This window comes from Thrips palmi, unplaced genomic scaffold (assembly GCF_012932325.1).
Source record: "Thrips palmi isolate BJ-2018 unplaced genomic scaffold, TpBJ-2018v1 HiC_scaffold_17, whole genome shotgun sequence".
Taxonomy (NCBI): Eukaryota; Metazoa; Arthropoda; class Insecta; order Thysanoptera; family Thripidae; genus Thrips; species Thrips palmi.
Window position 1 is genome coordinate 2,487,000 of NW_023144626.1, and position 15,873 is coordinate 2,502,872.

A 15,873-nucleotide genomic window follows, 5' to 3' on the forward strand; every position below is an offset into this window, starting at 1 on the left:
TGGGCCCTGTTTGCGTCCGTCGCCGCGCCCCCCGGGGGCTCGGGGCAGGGCGGGGTGGGGCGGGGTGGGTGGCAGGACAAGGGCGCCCCTGAGAAGGACGCGGCGCCGCGGTGCCGGGGTGCTTGTTGACGAGGCGCGGTGCTTTGAAGTCCGGGCGGTCCGGGTGTGCCCGCACGCAGCTGGCGGACACAGCGAGTCGGCCCGGCGTGGCGCGGCGTGGCCCGGCGTGGCCCGGCGTGGCCCGGCGTGGCCCGGCGTGGCCCGGCGTGGCCCGCACACGCCGCGACTGCAGCGCCTGCAGTGCCGGCAGCAGAGCGACTCCCGCGAGTGCTGGGGACCGATCGACGAAAGCACTGGTCCGTCCGGCGCGCGCTACGCCGATCGCCCAGCAGCTGCGCGACGGACTTTAGCGGGCGGGGCGGGGCGGGGCGGGGTGGGGCGGGTGGACTTGAAGCGAGGGGGAGGGGGCCGCGACACCGATAAATAACCGAGAGTGGTGGGGCCCTCCAGGCCATCCGGGCCATCCAGGCCATCCGTGCGACGCCCTGCCGACCGGGCGGCGACCGGGCCGCGGAAGGCGGAAGGGACGGATTGGGTAATCGAGTGTGGCCCTTCAGCACCCCTTCAGGACCTTCGAGCCTCCAGGACGCCAGTCCAGGACGCCACCTTCCCGGCGTGCATCTTGGTGCACGGCGCTACGCCCTGGTCGCGGCCCCTGAGCCGGTCCCCCTCTGAAAGGACCGTTGATGCGTCATTGAGCGGGGCGGGGCGGGGCGGGGCGGGGCGGGGCGGGGCGTGCGGGCGCGTCCCCGCGGCAGGTCGAGGCTGTTTGGATGGTAATGCCTTGGGGTCCGGATGCGCTGCGCCGCGCCTCGCGGTGGCGGTGGCGTGCACTAACAACGTGGTCGCATTAGGGTCAGTGTCAGGGGATGCAGGTCGCGTGGGCGGCAAGGCGGCGCGGTGGCAAGGCAACCCCCTTTATGGTGTGCTATCCGCTTTCTCGGGGAGTTTTCCTCTTGACGCCCCACGCCACACCACCCGAGCAGTCTGACTCCGAACAGTGCCCCGTCGCTCTGTCTCTCTCGCACCCCTACGCAGCGCCCCACGAGTGCGAGAGAGACAGAAAGCACGGTTCGAACTAGCAGCCCGCGGAGCTGGAGGCAGAGCTTCGCCATAACTCACACGGCGCGCCGACACGCCGACACGCGCTCGCTGCATACGGGACGCGGTGCGGCACGCCAATGGCACGCAACCCTTTTTCTCCAAGTGCAATAAGCGGCCAGAAAAAGGAGGGATAACCTGGGCGGCGCGGCGGTGCAGGGCTGCCGAACAAGTGGCCAGGAAATCCTGCATAAATCCCTTTCCTAATGCAACTCGGCGCTGTTGTTCCGGGAGGGCCGTGGCCGGGCCGGGCCTCGGGCCACCCCCAGGGAGATGGAAATTGTGTGCACAAATCATTGGACGAGGAGACAGACTGAGAGATCGCCGTGAGGAGACGCGCCGGCTGGGGGAGCGGTCCGGGGCGGTCCGAACGCGTCCCGTAGGGGATTTCCAGACGTATTTCACAGCCAATAACGGTCGAGGTGCTCGCGCGTCACGCATTCGTCACGCCTCCGTCACTCCCGCGTCGCGTTCGGTCACGTTCGTCGTCAGTTCGTCGCGGGCACTGCAAGCCCCCTCACTTAGCCCCTCTGTCCCCGTCGCACTCGTTGCGGAGGGGCGCGAGACAGGCGGGGTGACGAAGCAGTGTGCCGAATCGGCTGCCGGTCGCAACAAAGCGGCTGGCCGGAATATTGAGAGATAAAGAGTGGAGGGGACTCGCGTCAGGCAACGGGGACCGAAAGGGGAGCATAAAAGCGACTCAACCGTTTGCGGACGCGCCACACCCCGCCTTATTTTTGGATTGCCAGAGTTCGCACTCGAGTCGGTGGCGGCTTGGCCGCGGCGCCGAGGCACGCCGAAGGCACGCAGACAGCGGACGGAAAATCGGTGAAAATGGTGAAAATCCGGCAATTACTTCGGTGGAAAATAACGAGTAACGCCACTTGAGAGAGGAAATGAAATTCTTTCTCCATCTGTCGCTCGCCTCCCCGTCCTCCAGGCCCCCTGCCCCGGCCTCCCCTCGCCCTGCCGGGGCCCTGCCCCCGTTCGTCTGTTCGTCTGTTCGTCCGCCGGTCCGCGCAATTAATCGCTCCGACTCTGTCCACTCTCTGTCCGATTCTTTTCCGGCCCATCGTGTCCACGGCTGCAATTCCGAAGCCGCGAGGCTGGCCTGGCCAGCGGAAGCCAGCGGCCGAGGGCGCACCTCTCTCCCCCCCCCCCTCCCCCCCTCTCTGACTTTCTCTCTTTCTCTCGCAGCCAACAACAGCCCCCCGTGATAGCACCCTTCTCGCTCTTTCGCAGCCAACAGGGCAGAGCACACCTCTCTCCCTCTCTCTCTGTCTTTCGCAGAGCGGTTCCGCTTCGCTTTCCGACCGGCTGGCGAATTGTACCAAGGTTCTTGAGCAGCAGTCGCTTTTTAACGGCGTCCTGACTTTGACACCTCCGTGTGTGTGTGTTGTGTTGGGCCTATGTGTGTGTGCACGGACACGCGTGGCGTAATCTCTCAGGTAAAGTGTACCTGCACCGCGGACGCGCAGAGCGGCGCAAAGGCACTGCAAAGGCACTGCACTGCACGAGGTTTCGGTCCCCGGGTCGGCCGGGACGTAAAACGCGTAAAACCGGACGTGGGCGGACTTGGCCCCGTTGCCGGCGCGCTAAAACGAGGCAGCCGGCCACCGCCTTTCTCCCTCTCTCTATCTCCCTCTCTCTCGCCGGCCAACTTTCTTCGAGCAACAGCTTTCCTACGACTTTCTCCCTGCCTCACTCCGCCCTGCTCCGCCACTCCGTCCTGTTTCCTCCTCTTGTTGAGGTTTCTTAGAAGGACGTCGCCGCTGACTTGAAGGACCCCCACCGTGACGTTAATTTAGGGAGGAGGAGAGGGAGGCTTCTGAGTAGCGGTCTGGCTGGCCGAGGGACTGTGGCCTAAAAGGAGCCCTTCCCGGGGCTTTGGAGACTTGCTCGAACCTCACTGGGATCGAGGCGGGGCGGCCCCGGTGGAACCCTGATAGAACCCGGCGGAGCCCAAAGACCGTCTTGGAGGAACCCTGCCTGGGTCCTGCCGCTGCCTGACTGCTGCCTGGCTGCCCGGAGCAACAAAGAGGTCCCAGCCATCACCTCGCGGCCACACTGTCTCATTTACACTGTCCCTCTCCTTTTCATTCGCTGTCTGTGTGTGTCTCTGCCGGCCCCGCCCACCGGCCGTCTTGGTCGCCAAGTAATTTGTTGTCCCAGCAGCGCAGAGCCAGCGAGCAAACGAGTTGCGGCGCTGTCGAACACCAGTGCACTACAAAAAGCAGCGGCCGATTTTAAAAGGGGTGTCGTATAATTGGAAGTGGAGTTGCGGAGTTGGTGCTGGAATACGGGGGGGGGGGGGGGGGGGGGGGAACAGACCTTACGAATACGGCGGCCGAAACAAGTTTCAGATCCCTGCCTACAACGGTGGCACGCCGCGCCGAGCCGCGCGGAGCCAGGTCGTCCCTCGGCACCGCCAGCCCGGCCTCTTGGACACCCTTCTTGGCCACTCTATTCGTGGTACAGTAGTAGTTGACTAGGGTGGCCAGACTTTGGCAGCGCCGCCTTGTTGTTGGCTTCACAGTTTCGCCGGTTAGTTTCGAAGCTGCGGGTGGCGCCCTGAGTTCCGGTCCAGATTTTCTTTCCCCCGCGGGCCGTATTAGTCAACGTGTTTACGTTGGATGTTGGCATGTTCACGTTGGATGTTGGCATGTTTACGTCGGATGTTGGCATGTTCACGTTGAATGCTGACATGTTCACGTTGCATGCTGACATGTTTACGTTGAACGCTGACGTGTTTACGTTGAATGCTGGAAGTTACACGTCGAATGCTGACGTGTTTGAGTGGCCTTGGCGGCGAGGGCTGCATCAACGCCTCGTCCTCATCAACCTCCTCCGCCATGATCCCCATCATGCCAAAGCCCTACCCCAGCCAGGGCGAGGTACCTCCCTGTCCCTTGAGGGCCCCCCGCAGGGCCCCCCGCAGGGCCGCAGGGCGGGCGGAGTCCTCGCAACTTCCTTTGCCCGCTGCCACTCCTTTCTGGGCTCGCTACTTAGTATTCGCAGTCCCCACTTCCTTCCGGCTGCAGGCTGATTCCGGACGGCTCGCTCCTTACCCTTCTCTCTCTCTCTCTCGCACCCCTGCGACACGCCCAATGAGAGCGACAGAGACAGAGCGAGGAAGGCAGGCTGCTCAGCCGGCAGGAAGACCGCGCGGGGTCGCGGGGGACGGCCCGCCTCGCCGTGCTGGACGAGTCGCCTTCCTCAGCCAGCCAGCGGCGTAGCAAAGGCGTAATCTTGTTATATTTCAGAGAGGAGAGAGAAAGTCACAAGACCTCGCGCTAGACAACCTTTACCCACCGCGCTCTATTGCACGCGTACAGGACGCCTCCAAGGACGCCTCGCGAGTGCACTGACACTGGGAAGGGGGCTTTTCTTGAGGCTGTGCGGTAACCTCTCGCATGGATTGAAGCCCGGCGGTTCAGCACACAAACTTAAATGATAGAGAAAGCCAAAGATGTGGCTATGAGATGTAGTTAAAACGGGACGGGGCCTTCCCTGGCGTGCGCGCCGTGCGCCGAGCGCTCGGGGGAAGGAAGGTCTGCCTGCGCTGCGGCCGCCCCCTGACGTGGGGTGCGGGGGCGGGGCGGGGCGGGGTGGGGCGGCTAGGCCTAGGCCCGGCCGCTCGACGAGGACTGACAGGCCGGCGAACAAGGAGAACCACCCCACATTGAAAGCAGAGCCGCCGTCTGTGAAATGCGGTCGGGTCGGCTATCGGGAGCCGCGGGTAAACGGCGGCACTAACACGTCGGCAGCCTCGGCCGGGCTGCCTTGCCGGGCTGCCTTGCCGGCGCGTCCATCCAGCGGCCGCGGGATTTGATATTTGATACGCCAGCCTGGCCGCGCCCGGCCATAACAAGGCTCCGTAACAAGACCGCCAACAACAACGGTCAGCACACGACTGCGGATACAGAGAAACGACACCTTGTTTTCACTTTTTTTAAAAATTCTTGAGCTGTGTTTAAAACGTGAAATCCCCCTCCCGCCTCGGCCAGCAGCCTTCCGGCGTGCCGGCAGGTCAGGTCCCAGCTGGCGGCCGGCTGCCCCGGCCGCCCCGGCCGCCCCGGCTAGACTGCGAGCGACGCGCCTCGTTACCCCGCCGAAAAGTGGATTAGGATTAGCCTTGCCGGCCGGTACCTTGAGGGCCAGGGGGGCGAGGGGCGGGGCTCTGGGCGAGGTGCGAACGCCCTTTCCCTCGGCCCTTCGTTCGGGGAGCCCTTTATTGCGATCCCGCTTCGAAAACGACCCCAAAGTAAAGCAGGGGTGCAGCAATTTGGGACCACCTGCGGTCGAAAAAAATATATCGAACGCAACGTAGTAGGCAGTCTCCCTCGTTTTACACGTGGTTTCCTTGGTGAGATCCTCGTTGCATCACGACAGATCTCGATAGATTTTGAGAAACCTCGTTTTTGGAACAAGATGGATCTCAACATGCAAAATGTTTTTCTTTTTCTTTTTTTTTAAGTTTGAGCCCGACACCTGTTGATTGAAAAAAGCAAATAGCCTGACGAGTGCGTTCTGTTGTTCTGTTCCAGTGCCGCCCACGACGCTCATCATGTACGACGCCTCGGGCCGCGACGTGACGGGGGGCGTGGTCGGCCCACTGGTGGACGGCAGCGACCTCATCCTCAAGTGCGAGGTCCGCGGAGGTAAGGACACACAAGGTCTCCCTCGCACACCGACAGGACGACCCATGAGTGCGAGAGAGGCGGAGCGGAGCGAGCCTGCTTGCTGCACTCCATCTCCAGGACCTCGGCGGTGTTCCTTCGGCGCGCGGGGCGGGGCGGGGCGTACTCTAGTATTTCCTGGCAAGATGAAAGACTCGGCACAAAGGTGTCGGATCGAATGCCTTTGTGATGCGGCAGTTTCTGGATTCCCGGCGTGGCTGGCTGGCGTGGCTGGCTGGCTGGCCACGGCTCGCCACCCCCGCCCGCTACGAGGACAAAGCGCCGCGGAATGTGTAGCGCCGTCTCTTTTACCACCTCGACAACTTCGGCCACAATATCGGGCGGCCCGCGCATTCCCGACGGGTGATTGTCCGCGTTGTGTGCGCCCATCCAGCGCAAGGACTTTTTTTTATTTGTCTGCCCTTGTGTGCGTGGCCGTGGCCCCAGTGAGGGTGGGGTGGCGCGCGCACACTCCAAGTGTCGCACGATTTGAGCTGTGTTACGATGAATCCGGTGAAAATCAAATGTGAATCCCAAGGGGAAATCCCTGTGAATTTCAGTGGACAAATCCAGTGAAGTTCAGTTGAATTCTGATGAGTTTCAAGCAAAACCTCTGAATTTTGAGAAGAATTTAAGAATTAATAATTTTACATGTTTGGTGAATTTGTGGTGAGCAAATTTGGCTGGAGTTATTTCCCCTCGGCGAATCCCCTCTAGATTTTCAGTATAAACAAACAAACAAAACCTTCGGTAATACGATGAAAAACTCCCTGAGCAGAGCTTGAGTCATTTTGTTCATCATATGGTAACTGTATCGTTGTAAAACAAAGAGTGTAGGCACACATGGGCCACACTCCAATAAGGCTGTCCGAAGAGGATCCGGGTCTTCCGGGCTTTGTCGATACAGCCGGAGTGACCGTACCATAACCAAGCCAGCGGCACCAGAGGTGTTGTCCGTAGAGACCGTTCGTGAACGAATTTTATTACCTTCGAGGGTGAACCACACTGTACGAAGGGGCCTCGATTTTTGAACGAAACGAGATCAGTTGGTCAACACACATTTCCTGGCCCGATTTTCGAGTTTAGGATTCGAACTGAACCTACATAAGTCGACATTTTGCCTTCATTTGAAGGCAAGCTGCTCTTTGGAACGCCCGTTCGGACTAAGACAACTCCGTGGACGACCATTTTCGAATCTTTCGCAACGCAAGCTGACCTATTCGACGACTTTCGCGAATGCCGGCAACCCGGTTCGGGTTCCGTGAAGCCCCGGGAGCTGTTGTATTCCGCCGAACCGAACAAACTTCGGGGCTTTATTCTGTATTGTTTTGTTAGTCGAGTCTTTCTAAAATGAACTCTGCGCAAAAGTGCAAGCCGCCTCGGCCGCCCTGAACACACAAGGCTCACATATGCAGCCATAACGACCTGGGTCATTATGCCAGAAAGAGAGGAGCATAATGGTGCCGGGAAGGTTTGTGGGCCGGGGGACTATCAGTGCAGCAAGCACACGGCAACCCCCCCTCCCCCCGCCCTCCCCAACTTCCGGCGCCCTATTTAAATAATTTTTATGTGACGCCCTGAATAACGGCCCTGGCGAACGGAAAGCTTCACACCCGTCCATGGCCGACGGCAAGGCTGGCGTTGAACCTGGATAAATCGGTCCCAGTCAACAACAACAACAGCTGATGAGACTGAAAACAAGATTGGTGGCGGCCACCGGTTGGGCCGTTGGCCGTTGGAAACGGGGAAATGGCGGACCGCGCGGCAACAGGGGATCGCTGTTGTTGTTTGGTGTTGCTCGCGGCCGTAAATTTCCGGCGCCACACTGTGTAATTGTGACGGAATAGGCCGAGGCCAGCCGAAGCGACCTTCTGATCGATTTCCCAGTGCGCTGCCGATGACGAATGGCCGGCCAAGTGAATCACCGCCTTGTTTTTCCGGAGCCTCGTAAATCGCAAGGAGGGCCAGCTATCCGGACGGCCTGGGCGGCACGGGCAGCATCGCCACCTCATCCCGCGAAACTATCGACAGACACGGCGACGCCGCGCGCCAAGTTTGGCGGAGGCAACTCGTTTCGAGCTCCAAAGCGACCCGAATCGCAAGGTGCCAATTAATGCAAAGCGAGGAGTAGTGTGGAACTTAAACTTGGACCGGAGTGACATGTGGCTGAACTGTGCAGTCAGTCCGACCGGCGCGTTGCGAGTGCAGTGGGCACATCAAGACTTCTTCCACTGCAGTGGGGCGGGGCTAAAGCGAGCTGCTGGCCTCCATTGAATAGAGAGCGCGTGAGCACACACACACGCGCACACAGACATGCCCTCGCACTCACACACGCGCACACAGACAGGCCCTCGCACTCACACACGCGCACACAGACATGCCCTCGCGCTCACACACGCGCACACAGACATGCCCTCGCGCTCACACACGCGCACACAGACATGCACTCGCGCTCACACACGCGCACACGCACGCCCGGCGTATGAACACAAGGGCGTGGTCTGCGGGGCATCTTATTTGAAGTAGTTCCGGCATGATGGAGCCATCATACCCGAGGCCGGGCAAACGGGACGCTCTGTGCGTGCATGGCGGATACGGCTTAATCGAGGACGGGGATGTTCGAGAGGGTAGCTGTTTTAACCGGCAGCAAAGAGCCGTCTACGCGGGCAGGCCGACTTTTCGCGCAGGCCCACACCGAACAGCATCGGGGGTTCTTCGTCCAAGGCCGTTGCTTTTTTTTTTTTTTTTTTTTTTTTTTTAAGAATAAAGATGAGAATTATTTATTTCAGTAGTGTTCTGTTCCGTTTTTCCTCCTCAGCGAGCCCAAGTTTCCGACGCTCAGCCATACACTTGCTAACACCGACTTGCCCCCAGGGCGCCTGGCGCGAAGTGGGTACGAGAAAGACTACTCCACCTGGGAAAAGAGGAGTGGCACACTCCCTGCAAGTGTCCGGAAACCTCTCTTAAACGGCATGGAAAAGGTTAGGTTGCTGCGCCACTGGTCGTGGACTACTCATCGAAGCACGGCGTCCTGGAGACGGGTGCCGGAGAGTGCCTTCCTCGCGCCGTCTCTCTCGCTCTCGCGGAGCGTGCCGCAGGGGGCGCGAGAGAGACGGAGCGAGAAAACGACGCTGTTCAGCGCGGCTCTCTTCAAACTCCAATCTGCGTGACGCGCCGTCGTTTTCCACCGACAATGATCCCCTCAACTTGCCCTGTTGTGCAGCAGCCTGCCTGCCCAGCCTGCCCTCCATAAACTTGCTCGTTCATATTGTTTCGGGGAGCTCAAGGGCCGCTTACGCACCCCCCCCCCCTTCCCTTAATCCCTCGCCATCCACCTTTGCCGCGCCACCTTTACACGTGGCCCTTGCAGGGCGGCCGGTGGTACATCATCGTCGCCAAAGTGATACCGGTCAAAGTGTGAAACTTTTTCCCATCCCGGTGGGCCGGGCCCGGTGCCTTGGTGATGAAACCGGAGGGCCTTTCGGAGCTAAAAATTGGCGAGCGCTTGCCGCCGTGCCGCCGTGCCCGGGTGGCCCTTTTTCCATCGCGGAACTCATCTTTGAAGTTTTCCGATTTTGAAAGCGCGGCCACTTGACGCTCTCGCGCTCAAAGCGGCGATGGCTGTTCCGCCCTTGGCGTGTTTTCCCACTTTAAAAAAAAATTTGGGCGCTTGTTGTTGGCAGGTCGTCCGCCGCCCACGCTGACGTGGTTCGTCAACAACCGCGTGGTGGAGGGCTTCGTGGAGCGGCCCGAGGACAACGTGCTGGTGTCGCGACTGCAGGAGCACGCCATGATGCGCAGGCACCTCAACAACACCTACCGCTGCCAGGCGTCCAACACCAAGCTGCGCGACCCCACGCAGCACTCCGTGCGCCTCGAGATGATACGTGAGTAACAGACCGCCACGAAACTCAGAACGAAAAACGACTTGATCTCGGCGCAGAAAGCTGGATGATTCTTAGAAGGAGCTGGCAGAAAAAGCTGTTTTTCGTGAAGAAAGCCTGACTTGTTGTTTTGTTTCCAGTGGACCCGCTGATGACGCGGATGGTGGCCAAGCCGGACCACCTGGTGGCGGACCACGAGGCCACCATGACGTGCGAGAGCAAGGGCTCGCGGCCCCAGGCCGTCATCTCGTGGTGGCGCGCGCGGGGCCACGACGGCGTCAAGACAGCCTTCCGACGAGGACGGGTCAGTACAGTGTTCGGGGAAGGGCCGGCCGGGGACGTGGCCGGGGACTGAAACACTGCAACACTGCAAAGTTTGTCGGCTGCGTTGGCTGCCCTGGAGTTGGCCCACCTCGGCAACACAAACAGGGAGCGACACGGGTCTCCGATGCACTGTAAACACGGCACAGCCAATCACCGGCCGGGGAATTTGTTATGGAGTTGTTTGCCCCGCCCTGCAACACCTAGGCGGGGCTGTGTTGGGCGTGGCGGGGAGTGGCGAGGTCCCCTCCGTCGATTCGATCGCGACAAACCGAATACGGACGCATTACAAGCCATTTAGCCGGTGGAACAACCCGGAGCGGCGCAGCGCGGCGCTGTGCAGTCAGCCGCCTGATTCCGGGGAGCCGCGGCGTCGCTCCGTCTCCGTCGCACTCACGGCGCGGCCCGCGGGGTGCGAGCGAGACGGAGCGAGCCTGCGGAACCGTCGGCCGGAGTGGAAACAGGATGAGCTGGCTTTGCATGTTGGGGATGGGCTGCTGCTGCTGCTGCCGGTGTGGGACACGCGGAGAATAAAAGTCCGGCTTGCGCACGGGATCGCGCCCCGTTCGCTCCCTGCTGCTGTAGTCTGATTCCAAAGCGTGCCTCGTCGCTGTCCCTCTCGCACCTCCGCGGGGCGCCACACGAGTGCGACAGAGACAGGGCGACGAGAGCGACGCTGCGAGCCCGCCGTCCGCTGCGCGGTTTTCCGAGTTTCGGTGCAAGCAAGCAGATTAGCGAGTTGCAGTAATCGTGTTGCAGTTGCCGCGGCACCGTCCGGTAAAAGAACCCGTGTCCCGCCCCGAAATGTTAACGTCACTGTAAACAAAAAGTCGTCACGAACGAAACTATTCGTTTCAGAGGTTTTAGTTCTGTTGAGTGCTTTCTCAGTGAGACCCAAAGTAATCCACCTAATTTGAGTGGATTCGATGTAACTTTTTTGCGAGTGTTGTTTTGAGATCGAGGCTGGCCTGCGCTACACGTGTAGTCTTTGCCCCCAATGCGGCCGACCAAGCTCCTGTACCGCCCCAAGGCTGCGGCGACTTCCGAAGCAGCTTTTTTTTCTTCTTTTTTTCACTTTGTCTTTTCGCACACACGCACAAAGGCAGTGGCCCCCACACCGTTATTGCGTCGTTGGGAACGATTTTCTTCGCCTTCAAACTCAAAGGCCCGTTCTATTGCGCGACTCCGCGCGGTGCGGACTGCTTTAGCAGCTTTCACGGGGAAATTCGCCGAGAAGCAGGGAAATGGTTTCCACCGTCGTCCAAGGCGGGGCTTCCCGCTGTCCCTGTGCCGGTCGAGCGAGACGAACTTCCGATCGTGAGCCAGTCAATTTCCACCTCCACTGTTTTTCAACGAATTTCACATTCATTTCAGTGTATCGTGGTTGAAGACCAATCGTGGTTCGGCAACGAGGGGTTTTTCCAGGTGTGGCTCCAGACAAAAGGCGGCCGGGGAGGGAGCGAGACGGAATACACACAACAGTTGATCCCGCTCTGCACGGCCCCTGATTGTCCTGAATGTTGTTCCAGGTGCCGGGCCTGCCGGGCTTACTGGCTAATGGCTTCGAGGCGCCACAACATTGTTGCCCCCAGTACACTAGATTATCCCCTGCACTGTCAACAATCTTCACGTTGACCAGCCGTAGTGTTTGGCTGTTTTCCTCGTGCGAGCAACTTGCCCCGGAAACTACTCCCTGCTGAGCTTGTAGCGGGCAGCCTGGTGGCATGAAAGCGGGAACAGATTTAGCAGTGCGTTGACCGAAGCCAGGAGTAATTCCAGGGAAAATGTTAAAAAAGTGGGTCAGGGTGCAGTGCCGGGTATGATTTATCGCGAGGTGCGAGAGAGATGACTATCGCCCCCCAAATGAATTGTGCGTGACCGTGTGCGTGTGTGCGTGTGTGCGCATTACTACTTAATTCCCAGTGTCGTGGAACAGCCATGAACGCGCCAGCACCCTGCAGGGCCCTGCCTCGCGAAACCGCTTTTTGTTTTCGTTTCTGTGTTCCTCACGATGTGCTCCGCGCCGCCCCGCGCTGTTCCAGATGGAGAACACCTCGTCGGAGGACCTGGTCCGCAGCGTCCTCACGTTCGTCCCCCAGCCGTCCGACGACGGCGCCGTCATCCTCTGCATGGCCACCAACCCCGAGCTGCGCTCCGACAAGAAGTTCAACGAGGACCGGAAGATGTCGGACAACATCACCCTCAACGTAGTCTGTAAGTACCAGCTGCACTGTAAAAAAAATTCTAAAAACTCTTATTGAGACGCTGAACCGCGCGCGGCAGCGCACAGTGGAGCTCAAAACGCGTCTAGAGTTTTGGACGCCTCCACCGGTCTTCTGGCCCACTGTGCAGCGGGATGTGACAGCCTAAAAATCTTTCAGTTTCGAGGCTTGCTTCTGCGACGCGTGGCATTTTTTCCCCCTCCTGTTATCGTTATTGATGGTTTCCAGATCCACCCATCGTGTCGCTCAAGCTGGGCGCGTCCCTCAACCCCGACGACATCAAGCAAGGCGACGACGTGTACTTCGAGTGCGACATCCAGGCCAACCCCCGGAACCGAGGCATCTGGTGGTTCCATAATGTAAGCCACGTTTGTTTTGCAGCACCATTGCGTAGATTCTGCTTGTAGGTGTTTACCGGCTCCAGGGCGAATTGCTCGAAACTGGTTGAAGGCGAGCAAAATATTTCCAAACGAAACAGCACTTTTACAATTTCTTTTCAAAACTCTTTTGAAAAAAGTAAAACGTTATTTCAAAGTCTCGTTTCAAATTTCAAAAACGGCTCTTAGTCAAAAGAATTTCTTGAACAACAAAACTTGTAGTATTCCATCGTAGAAATGGAACTTCTATTTTTCAACGGGAACAGAAACGAGCAGAGGAATCCGCGGCGGGGACGCAACCAAGGCGGTGGCGTGACAGACATCAGAGGCGTCTAATTGATTGATTGATTGATTGATTGATTGATCGAGGTGATGTGCGTGCTGATGAGCCCCGCGCTGCTGTGTGCGGCCTGCGCTGCGCGCCGCGGCCCGCAGACTAATGGAGTGGCAGATCTCGCAAATCTACGTCGAGCGACGCGACGTCCCGCGGCAGCAAAATCCCCGCCGTCGCACCTGCAGAGTCGTTTCCCTCGCTCTGTCTCTCTCGCACTCACGCGCCGTATAGGTGCGGATTAGAGAGAGAGAGAGAGAGAGCGAGAGAGAGAGCGAGAGAGAGCGAGAGAGACAGAGAGAGAGAGAGAGAGAGAGAGAGAGAGAGAGAGAGAAAGAGAGACGAAAACGACTCAGTCTGCTGCGAGGCCCAGCGCAAGCCTAGCGTCGCAGCGAAGCAAGCGTCTCATATCCATGGCGGAGAGGCGGGGAAAAGGGGGGGGGGAGGGGAGGAATTAGAAGCTCGGCTGCAGAAAGAGGTCACGTGTTAACCGATGAGGGTGGACTCGATCGTGCAGTGGACAGACGGACGGACCCTTGGCTTCGATTGCAGTATCGGCCTGCTGGGCTTGACTGGCTTGACCAGCGCGACCAGCTGGTCGCAGAAAGCAAGAGCCACAGCCGGGCGCCGGGCGGTGCATGCACTTTTATATGCTGAAGAGGAAAAGTTATATGGCAGTGCCGTGCCGCGGTGCCATCTCCACGTCAACGGCACGCCGCCACGGCAGGCCACGCCACGGAACGGCGTGAGTGCCGTGGTGTTTTGCGATGCACTACGCGACTGCTCCCCTCGCGACCCTCTGGCCTTCGCGCCGCCGCGCTGACCAGTCGGCCAGTGCAGCGGCGAAGCGGGCTGCCCACTTGCCCGCGTTCATTCTGCCGTACTCGGTACTCACCGCTTTTCCCTTATCCCTTGGCCCTCCCGACGGCCCGTTCACTTGTCGGTCTGTCTGCTTGCTCGTCTGTCTGTCTGTCTGTCTGTCTGTCTGCCTGCCGCTGTCCGTCTGTCTCGCACCGCGAATGTAGGCACCACCAGTTTTACCATCGAGGACGAAACATCTGGAACACTGTATCAAAAAACGCCGCATTTTCAGTAGTCTCTGGTCGCGCGAGGAAGGGGAGGAGGAGGTGGCGGCGGAAAAAAGGGTGGCGGTGAAAGTCATGCATTTTGATGTGTCGGTACGCAGTAACGAACGAAAGAGAGGTGCAAGGGACTGAAGGGACTCGTGACCCAGATAGGGAAGTTCCGCTGCGCCCGGTGCACCTCCACATGTACCAAACCTCACCGGCCTGTCGGGCCTGTCTCTCGGTCTGCCTGCCTGTCCGCTCGCCCTGTCTGTCTGCCTGCTCGGCCGCCCCGCCGCCGAGAGTGTTCGACTCCTAACGACCAGATGAAAAATGATTGGCGGAGTGACACTCCCTCTTTGTGCTGCAGCGCCCTGTATCAAATTACCACCAGGGGCAATTACCGCAAGGCGTGGGAACATTTTTTTCTGAAACACATCCCCGAGGGGGAGAGAGAGAGAGAGAGAGAGAGAGAGAGAGAGAGAGAGAGAGAGAGAGAGAGAGAGAGAGAGAGCGCTTTCAGGGCGGTCATCATCATGGGAATAAAATTGGATGTTCGCGCTGACGGAGGGGGGGGGGCATAGGGGCGTATAGCTAGGATTCAGCCCCCCCCCCCTCGTGTCACTCTAGTTCATTTGCGATGGCTCCTTACTCTGTCCGCACGTCTGTCCACCCGTCCGTCCGTCTGTCTGTCCGACATGCATTGTCCGGCGCACTGCCAGACAATGTGCGGCATGCGTCCATGCAGAGCATTAGCGCGGCGGCTCCATTGCGAGTCGCGCGAGCCGCAAACAGTGGGCCTCACTCGCCCCGACTCCTCTACAACTTGTTCTTCTGCTCTTCGTCTTCAAATTTATCTTCTTTTTCTTCCCTCTGCCGACGCGGCGGTCGGGGTGGTCCACCTCGGCTGGCAGGCGACACCGCCGGACAGGGCGCCTTGATTGCTGCCGTCCCCCCGTGGTGTCCTTGCTTGTTTTCCTTTCTGGAGGGAAAAGGTTGCTTTGCTTTCGTTCTCCTCTCCTTCCGCCATTCCCGCCAGTTTCTCCTGCTCTGGAGCGGATCGCAAAAGTGCAAAATGTTTCCATCCCTCCGCGCTCTTAGCTGAATGGGTGGAATGGGGGAGGGGGGTCGGTTTGCCGCCGTTTGCCCGTCTGCATGCTGGTGCCGCTGGTGCCGCTGACCGTCTAGGCCACTCTCGATATCAGAAGCTCGCCCTCGTCTTTGACTACCAGCCATTCTCCTTAAATTCCAGTGCGCTGCGCGCTGTTGCCGCCCCTGCTGGCCCCGCTCGACCCGCCAACAGCTGCCTCGCTGCCTCGCTGTCTCGCTGCCTGGCTGCCGCCATAAGACTGGCCCGGAAGGCCGAAGGGTCGAAGGACCGGAGGGAAGTCCGAGGAAAAATCCGGGGGGAAATCTGTTACGCATGGCGCGCCGGGCGCGCTCGTTTGGCGAAGATCATTCGCACAGTGCAGGCACACTGGTAGCGAGTCGGACCCACCGCACTGTGAAAACTGAAAACCATACCGCCTCGATCACGCTCCTTTTTCTCCTCGCCAGTTATCGGGTGGAATCAGGTCGTCTTGTCATTCTGTAATTTTTCATGTATTTTCTCGCGTGTTTTTTCTTCGCGACTGGATGAGTTGTTACATGAGCAAATACGGTGTGTTAGCGCGCGCCGAAGGGTCGTGCAGATTGTCTGTCTGCCTGTCTGTCTGCCTGTCCGTCCGTCCGTCCGTCCGCCATCAGGGCCATGCCTTTCGCATCCATCCCTCCATCAAAATACTGCCGGGTGATGCGACTGTCGTTATCATAAATTTCACTGGCGCGCTCGGCT

The 15,873-nt window shown here is 59.4% G+C and overlaps 1 protein-coding gene across 1 annotated transcript in view; it reads left to right on the plus strand.

Annotated features, from left to right (window-relative positions):
* LOC117643846 (hemicentin-2-like) overlaps positions 1–15,873 on the plus strand; it is a 166,533-nt gene that overhangs the window by 135,519 nt on the left and 15,141 nt on the right. Inside the window, exons 5-9 of the mRNA XM_034382963.1 lie at positions 5,709–5,822; positions 9,524–9,727; positions 9,865–10,028; positions 12,088–12,259; positions 12,496–12,626. Coding sequence (XP_034238854.1) covers positions 5,709–5,822; positions 9,524–9,727; positions 9,865–10,028; positions 12,088–12,259; positions 12,496–12,626 — 785 coding nt within the window. The remainder of the gene's footprint in view (positions 1–5,708; positions 5,823–9,523; positions 9,728–9,864; positions 10,029–12,087; positions 12,260–12,495; positions 12,627–15,873) is intronic.